The following is a 9,363-nucleotide window of genomic DNA, read 5'->3' as shown; positions in this document are numbered from 1 at the left end:
CCCGCTTCCGTTTCAGTGTTAAAAGAGCTGGGGGGAGGGGCGTCGCCTGTGATTGGCCTGTCCTGACCAGCGCTGAGAAAAGTAACAGATGTCAGGCGACTACGCTGAAGTTTAGGCCCATCGTGAGGGGAAAAATCACCGAACATTATGAGCAAAATTTAAATATGCGTTATACGAGGTGTAAAAACAACAAGATTATCAAACAAATATATACTGACTTACTGATCAAGCACGTTATAAGGGTTACATTTGTAAAAAGAACTAAAACCGCTGTAATAACTGTATACAGCATATTCACATTTTGTGGAAATTAAAATGTGACCCAGAACAACAAACCCAGTCATAAGGATCTTCTTTTTTTTGTAATTGAGGTTTATACATCTGAAACCTGAATAAATAAGCTTCTATATATATAGTTTGTTATAATGTTTTGATTTGTGGTTACTCTTTACTATTTTTCATTGTATTAAAACAAATTATACTCAGTTTGACCTGTAAACATCATAAGTACTAATTATAATATTAGTATATGGAACTGGCCCCTGACTGAGCCTGGTTTCTACCAAGGTTTTTCCTCCATTCTGTCACCGGTGGAGTTTTGGTTCCTTGCCACTGTTGCCTTTGGCTTTGGGGACGTTTGACTGATTGCACAGAAACTATTGGAAGAGAACTGAACTGGATGATGACATCACTGAATTAACAATGAATTGACTTTAGCTGGAAAAATGACTCTTTGTCATTGTTCTCTTGCGTTATTGACAAACTATTTTCCTGTTGAAACTGTAAAGCTGCTTTGACACAGTCAGTATTGTATAAGGCGTATTTTTGTATTGTATTTTTTTTCTCAATTTTTGGATAATAAAACTATAACATATCCCCAGTTTCCATATAAAAAATCTGGGCTGCGTTTCTCAGAAACATTGTAAGCCTAAGTAGATCATAGATCCATTGCCACCAATGGTCTCTAGGATCAACTTATCTCATGATGCTTTAGAGCAGGGGTGTCAAACTCAATTCCTAGAGGGCCGGAGCCCTGCAGAGTTTTGTTCCAACCCTGCTTCAACACACATACCATGTAGCTTTCAAATTAGCCTCAAAAACTTGATTAGTTGGATCAGGTGTGTTTAATTAGGGTTGAATCTAAACTATGCAGGGCTCCGGCCCTCCAGGAATTGAGTTTGACACCCCTGCTTTAGAGAAACTCTACCCTGTTCATTTTGACCTAATCTGGATGTTGACTTTTACCGTGATGCCCACAGTATCATATTGGATATGGAAATTTCTGTTGTACACAATCTACTAAATGCCTTCTGTCCTCCAAATAATGGGATTTTGTCTCATACTTTGCTATTTTACTGTTAATGATGACAGCTTTTAATAAAACGGCTGTAATTACCAATTTTATACATAGAATACAGAATTCATACATATACACAGAATTATCAGTATTTGTATTGGAAGTATTGGTCTTGATAATACTTAGAACTGTATAAAAATAAGTGCTGTCACCCAATCTTTCACAAAATTAAAGGGGTCATATGATGCGATTTAAATTTTTCTTTTCTCTTTGGAGCTTTCCAAGCTCTTGGTGCATATGGAGGACTGTTTCCTGATCCTGGGAGAGTAGACTACAATGCCGGCTGTTCTGACTCACAGACTGTAAGTACGTTTTTTATATTTAAAGAATTTGCCACTGACGATGTTTTGAGCAGTGTAGAGTAACGTAGCGTTTGTAGTTTGTCATTTCTCCGATCACAAATGCAGACATGGTTTTATGTTTACGTGGGGCGATGCAATCGTTATTATCATTATCATTATAATCCGTAATTATGTCCCCACTGGATACAACATATGTCTCGTTTATAATGGGTTTTCATGTTTTTGTCTCGTCGCTCCGACCGGGACAAGGCATCACAATATGGCAAGGGGCGTAACATTTCCGTCACATGCTTGAGGTATTCGGCCAATCACAACGCACTGGACAGCTGGCCAATCACAGCACACCTCGCTTTTCAGAACGATGAGCTTTGTAAAAATCGATGCGTGTCAGAAAGGCGGGGCATAGAGGAGAAACAATAATGTACAGTATTTGGAAAATAATGTGTTTTTTGAACCTTAAACCGCATAAACATTTCATTACACCAAATACACAAAATAATGTTCTTTTTAGCAACATCATATGACCCCTTTAATGGATACCTTCCACGCCCAAGGAAATTACACAAACAGAACTTCATCCATCTTTTCTCAAAAGATTAGCTCATTTCTCAAAAGATTAGCGAAGACAACTTCATAGCTGAACTGAACATTTCATTTCCAAATAAAGACGCAAGTGCTTTAAAATACGCAAACGCTTAACATTCTGCTTTTAAATCCTACGGAAGCTTGTTTTCATTATGAGCATGCTATCCACAATCATTTGGAATTTGTTTAGTCTGTCGCACTGCAAACTGGATCACACCAGAGACAGTTGCACCACAAAACACTAGGGAATCATGGCACTTGAATTTATTTGAATCAAAACCATACATGACTAAATCACAGAGCCCACATCTCAAGTGTATATCATAATTATTACACCACATTGAATGAGTTCATTTATTTATTTTTTGTTCTCAGGAAAGGCTGTGAAAACCTTTCACACTACAGCTCCAAGTCAAACATATTCAAGAAATCATAAAGCAGGAATCCGCAAGAAGCGCTGAAGAATTTCAAGTATCTGTGAACGATACATGGATTTAATTGTAGCGTTGATAATCGAACAATTAGTGTTTACATCCGTCAAGGACACGGGCACGTAACTTTGATTTTGTTCATATATCTATAAAGCGAAGACCCTCATCAACTTAAGTGTTCAGTCAATGGACAAATAATTGAGTGACATTTGGCTTCAAGTACCCTTCTTATAAATAATGATGCATGACAACTCTGAGAACATACGTAATATAGGACAAATCACACCCAACTCTAAATCAACTTCGAAATTGACTGGACCGAATGAATGAGAGCTGAAAAGGCGAAGGGAATCATTTCTGCACCACTAAACAGAATTGCAAAGATTTGTACATTTTCTGAAGGAGGTGAGTTGTATTTGGCTGTTCAAAATATTGTAGTGTTGCTAAAGGGTTCAAAGTGTATTTGCCATATTGTTAAGCATCCTATATGGAAGCCCGTTTCCGCCACTGAATAAAAAAATACATATAATTGCGAATTTTTCTCACAATTCTGACTTTTTCCCTCAGAATTGCAACAATTGTAAGAAAACAGCTTTTCCCCCCTGAAAATCAGACTTTATAACTTACATTTGCAAGATTATATCTTACAATTCTGAGAAAAGAAGTCAGAATTGCGAGATATAAACTTGCAACTGCGAGAAAAATTACAGAATTGCGAGTTTCTCTCACAATTCTGAATTTATGGCCCGGTTTCACAGACAGGGCTTAGACTAAACCAGGATTAGGCCATAGTTCAATTAGGACATTTAAGTAATTTTTATGGACATATTTAGAAAAAAACATTACTGGTGTGCATCTTGAGATAAAACAAAGGCACTGATATATTTCAAGATCAGTCAGTGCAAGTTTCTTTCAGTTGAAACAGCTCAGACTTACATTTTAGTCTAGGATTAGGCTTAAGTCTTGTCTGTGAAACCATGGGTATATCTAGCAATTATGAGTTGATACCTCACAATTCTGAACAAAAAAGTCTGAATTGTGAGATAAAAAGTTGCAATCACCTTTATGGGCTTCCATAGTTCTATATGTTTGTTTACGAGTCAAAATTAAAGGAGTCCATGCAGCACATTATATTCTGGTCCCTCTATATCTTGAGTCCATCTTTCAAATGTAAGGTCTAACAGATTTTTTTCAACTGTTATCGTCTGCCAGGCAAACTAGTTTAAGATAGATGAGATTAACAGTGCACAATTTTATTCCGCAAACTTTGGTGTGCATCACATCTCACACTGTTTAATACTCAGGGTTAGCATTTCGGGTAATGTTGTCATGTCAAATTTGGATGCTTAAACAGATCTTAGTTTCGTTTGGTACCGCAGTGACACAGAAAATGACACGCTTCACCTTTAAAAAGACTTGACTATGCATATGTAATTTAAAAATGAAATGGGAGTGTAGAATAACTCATTATAAATACTCAAATGAACTGCTTCTCTTCTGTTCATCAGGCATTTAAAGAGAAAACCACACTCAAATTCAGTGAAAAATAAATTTTTCGGAGTTAAAAGAGGCATTGAGCCATTTCACTCCCTCTCATGTGTTGACTTAAGATCATTATAAATTACGAGAATGAAAAAACCCTTATCCACCCTTATAATGAGGTATTTTTGTGGAGCGAAATATCATTTTTATGGGTGAGAAGGAAAGTTTCTCGGAAGATTTGGCCTTTAAGTTGGTGACGAAATGGGCATGACAACAAGCATCCACCAGTATCAATATCAGTGACAGCTTCGCCATTTGGAAAGTTTTAATCAGCTGCTTTCACAGCCGGAATAAATAGAATTTTACAAGATAAAAGCCGCTGTGACTTTTGAGAATAGCGAAGGCACTGGATCTGGCCTTCTAGTGCAACAGCAACTCAAGAGTGATAGATGATTGAAACAAACGCAACATGATGAGAACATGATCATGTTTAAAAAGGATGAATCAGCCCACAGAGAGAAGAATCAGGGGGCGTGTCTTATTTCTATTGACACTGATGGTCTCCAATCAGAGTTCAGAACACATTTGGTTTTCAGTGAAGGAAGCGGATGCTCATCTTCTGTTCGACATCCACTTTTTCCAATACCTGAGGAACGAAAAAGGGTGTTTGAAAATAAACAAATCACCCAAAAACTTTTAATCACGTTCATATCATTGTTGCTTTCCTGAGGCAAAAGGGAACAATTTAGCATTACATCACTTGCACACCAATGGATCTTCTGCAGTGAATGGGTGCCGTCAGAATGAAAGTCCACACAGCTCATAAAAACATCACAAGTATCCACACCACTCCAGCCCATCAATTAATGTCAAAAAATGATCAAATCCATCATCAAGACGTTTTTAACTTCTGTTGCTTCCAGTTGAAAATGAATCCTCAATCCATAATATTGCATTCTAATCTCGTCTGGATCAGGAGAGAAATATGTTCAGATCAAGCTCCAAATATTTTGGTGGATTTTGATATGAGAGGACAACAGGCGATTAACTTTTTCACTGGAGGAAGTGTTATTAATAAATTATGGACTTATTTTGGCCAGCAACGACGGTTTTAAGTTAAAGCACCTTTACAATGGATTTGTTTCTCACAAACACGTGGCTTCACACTTCACAAGATGTTAATTGATGGACTGGAGGAGAAGGGTATAACTGCAGCCCGGAGATCTCCAAATGGGGGCGGGAACTCCAAAACGGGGTGGGAGCTCCAAAATAGGGCGTGGCTTCCTCCCATTGACAGACAGGCACATGACACGCATGCGCAATTTTTCCCCCCAATCCACTTCAGTGCAAACTCCGCCCCACAGCTGATTCTAAAGATTTTATTGGTTGTGTCAATTAAAGTCTTGATTTCCTATATTATGCTACAAAAAAATGCTAATCCCTAAACCTATCCCACACCTGACCCTAACCAGTGAAATTGACTGCACGGCGGGATTGGCGCTGAATAGCGTGGTAAAGAAAGTTGCAGTTCAGGAGATAAACAGTTAATAAGATTATACGATATGAGATCGTTCCGTAACTCCCCAACCGGACCTCACCGGACAATGGCACCTTTTTAATTACACCCAGCATCACTACCCCCTCCTACCCTGCCAATTTCGAGCCCCGGGACGCCCCAGTTGCTTAGAAAAAAGCGCTGGGACGGCTCGCGGGAGAGCTCGTGGGTGATTCCCGTTTATATCATTAAGGAGAGGTTCAAACTCCAGTCCGAACACCACTGGCCACGAGCTTTGGGCTCTGCTCTCACAGAGAATATTTATTTATATAGCATATTTTATTTTAGATGAACTAGAAACAATGTTACATTTATAAAGTTTTATTTTGAAATGTAAGTCAATAACAATTGGCTGGAGCCAGAGCCAATGGGGAAAGTCTTAGAGCGCGGAGACCCCGCCCCATTTTGGAGGGTCTGCCCACTTTTGGAGTTCACGCCCCATTTTGGAGGTCTGCAGTTATATCTACTTGGACTGGAGTGGTGTGATGTTTTTATCAGCTGTTTGGACTCTCATTCTGACGGCACCCATTCACTGCAGAGGATTTACTGGTGAGGAAATGATGTAATGCTAAATTTCTCCAGTTCAGTTCCGATGAAAAAATGAACTCACCTTCATCTTGGATGGCCTGAGGGTGAGTAAACTTTCAGCTAATTTTTATTTTTGTGTGGACTATTCCCTGAAGTAGAACACACCTACTTGCTTTTCCTGGCATTACCTTGGTGAACTCACTGAAGGAGATACACATGTCTCCATTAGTGTCAGCTTCCTGGATGGTTCTGTCTGCAATGCTTCCAAGTTGCTCATCAGAAATATTCACACCCACCATCATTCTCAAAACCTGGAAAACAGGCAAGTTTGAGTCGGTTTTATTTATATTTTTTACATTATTATCTGGTGCCATCAAGTGGCTCAACAGCAGACTGCAATTCCCTATGCACGCACTTTTCCAAATTACTTATTTCACAAGACTCCTGAGGTTCAAAAAGACCATCTACTGAAACAAACCTGCAAAAAAGGTTCATACTGGATTTTATAATGTTAGAATTCTGAATAATTATTCAGTGTTGACCCACCCAGTAATAGTAAAGTAATACAAGTATGCTAGATACAATTATTTATGTTTTATCAGTCACACTGCATATCCTTCCTTATAAGTGCCTTAAGTTTATTTTTAACAATATCTCTTTATCAATTATCATTTTATACTCATCTTAACTTTATTTCAGTGTGGTTTGATTTGTGAATCTATCAAAAAATGTATAGAAGCTTTATAAAGAGGATTTTTCCCCCCAAGATGGGACAGTTAAAAACTATTGGGAACTACAAACCTGTCTAAGTGGAGCAAAGTGCTGTTTATTATTTTATATGTGAAGGAAAAAATGGCATGTGAAATTCTAATGGTCTCAGAGTGGAATAAAGTCAGCAAAAACTAAGCAACAAAAAGAAATCCAACTATGAATGAATACAAAATATATAGTATAAATTGAAGGGGTAAAAAAAAAAGGGATTTGATAAAATAAATATTCCCTAACAGAAATTAATAGAAGGATAAGCATTCCCATGGGCTTGTGGAAAGATTACACATTGCAATGATAATTCAGAAATATTTTGTAGCTACATTAACATTTGTGTTCATTGATTACACAACAGTATAAACAAGTTTTATACATTTTGCATTTGTAAAATGTAAAAAAAAAAATATATACAAACCTTTCATAGGTTTGTATTATTAAAAAATCTAGTAATATGTACAAGCATAGAAATTCAGGTTAAAATATAACAGTAGAAAAAAAAAGTCAAGCATTTCCATGTTTGACAGGAAAGTAAAAAATAATATATCCCTGAAATACCATGGGTTAATTCTATTTCCAATGTTTGACAGGAAAGTACAAATAATATGTCTCTGTAGTCCCCTAAACCTGATCTTCTGGGTTTCCCTGTCTAACAGAGCGTCTTCTGTGAATATGAATAGCTGGTTTCAGATGGCAAGGGCAGGAGAGTCAGTGCCTCGTTGTTCAGACGATACAGAATGTTCTTTTGTCTCCCGTGTCAGAGACGGGTGTAGCGGTTTTCTGTTGGACATTAAGCACGATTCTCTTACCTGTAGCAGTTCGTCTCTAGAGATCTTGTCGTCTCGGTCAAGGTCGTATAACTGAAAAGCGACTGCGAAAAAAGAGAAAAACAAAATATTATTAAAAGCTTTAAGTCGCAACACTTTGTGCTAGATGAACACACTGTATGGCCTTGTTACAGAGAACAGGTTTCCTGAGCAGAGATTAAGAGCAGCTAAAGCATGTTTTATAGGATCATTAAAAAGAGCAAGTTTAAGACCAGGCTCAGTTCAAGCCCTTTGTTTCCCTTTGGGAAATGACATTTTGCCTGCTTTTAAATGCTTAGATGATACTCAAGTAAAATGATATGACAGACTGCTCCATTCTTGAAAGCTTTTAAAGTGCCCCTATTATAGATTTTTGAAAATGACCTTTCATGCAGTGTGTAACACAGCTCTAAGTGAATGAAAACATCCAGCAAAGTTTTAAATCTGAAAGTGCACCGTGTATGAAGTTATTGTCTCTCAAAAGAAAGAGTCGACTCTGAATCAGTGAAACGAGTCGTTTTTAAAAACGAATCCCAAGCCGTTTCGTGTTGATGTCAACATGAAACATTAGCATATCGCCCGCCCACTTGTTGGTCTTTTGGACGTTGGTCTGAATGAAAATGCAAATTCATTCTTTGCCACTAGGTGCCGCTTGTTTCCCCAGTAACGCTGTACACAAAGCAGCACTGCGCTCACAAACGCTGCTTTATCAGGCATTACAGACATGATGAAATGAAAATGAGACCAATCGGACCAATCACCGCAGATTAGCGAGCGTGTGGCGGCGCTGACCCAGATCCGGCGTGATGACGTCATTACGCCGGATCTGGGTCAGCACCGGCGCCGCTTTGTCGATCATCTTGGTACTTTTCTGGACCTTGAACGTGGTAGTTACCTTGCTGTCTATGGGAGGATCAGAGAGCCCTCAGGTTCATCAAAAATATCTTAAATTGTGTTCCGAAGATGAACGAAGGTCTTACGGGTTTCGAACAACACGAGGGTGAGTAATTAATGACAGAATTTTCATTTTTGGGTGAACTAACCCTTTAACAGTTTAAAATGGTATTTAAAAACTTAACATTTAAAAATGTTTATGGAGGTCCCTGTGAATATTTCTACTATGTTAAAAATTATTTTCTATTAGAATACGTTTTAAAATGTAATTCATTCCTGTAACGCAAAGCTGAATTTTCAGCATCATTACTTCAGTGTCACATGATCCTTCAGAAATCATTCTAATATGCTACTTCGCTGCTCAATAAACATTTCTTATAAATATTAATGTTGACAACAGTTGTGCTGCTCAATATTTTTGTGGACACAAACAAAAACTTGGCATTAATATGAGAGGTGTTTGAGCTGGACTCACAGAAGAGTTTGTTGGTTCTGCTGTTGAGTGGCTCGCCAGAAGTCGGGTCTTTGTTTTTCTCGTTATCCTCCACAGGACGGAAGTGAGCCAGAGTCCTCATGAAGCCCCGAAAGTTCACCTGATCCTCACTGAAATACATGAGAGAGAGACACACACACACACACACACACACACACACACACA

The 9,363-nt window shown here is 38.1% G+C and overlaps 1 protein-coding gene across 2 annotated transcripts in view; it reads right to left on the bottom strand.

Moving 5' to 3' along the window:
- Nucleotides 1–4,273: 4,273 nt before the first annotated feature.
- The window catches only part of chp1 (calcineurin-like EF-hand protein 1), a 13,733-nt gene continuing 8,643 nt past the window's right edge, over nt 4,274–9,363 (bottom strand). For both annotated transcript variants that reach the window (XM_016474723.1, XM_016474724.1), the window contains 4 exons: nt 9,181–9,308; nt 7,815–7,876; nt 6,429–6,551; nt 4,274–4,803 (listed from right to left, as the gene is read on the bottom strand). In XM_016474723.1, coding sequence (XP_016330209.1) covers nt 4,750–4,803; nt 6,429–6,551; nt 7,815–7,876; nt 9,181–9,308 — 367 coding nt within the window. In that variant the 3' untranslated portion in view covers nt 4,274–4,749. The remainder of the gene's footprint in view (nt 4,804–6,428; nt 6,552–7,814; nt 7,877–9,180; nt 9,309–9,363) is intronic.

The sequence above is a fragment of the Sinocyclocheilus anshuiensis genome, unplaced genomic scaffold (genome assembly GCF_001515605.1).
Source record: "Sinocyclocheilus anshuiensis isolate Anshui unplaced genomic scaffold, SAMN03320099.WGS_v1.1 scaffold300, whole genome shotgun sequence".
In the NCBI taxonomy this organism is placed as follows: Eukaryota; Metazoa; Chordata; class Actinopteri; order Cypriniformes; family Cyprinidae; genus Sinocyclocheilus; species Sinocyclocheilus anshuiensis.
The sequence above is the reverse complement of the archived record's forward strand: the minus strand, read 5'-3'. Positions and strand labels throughout refer to the sequence as shown.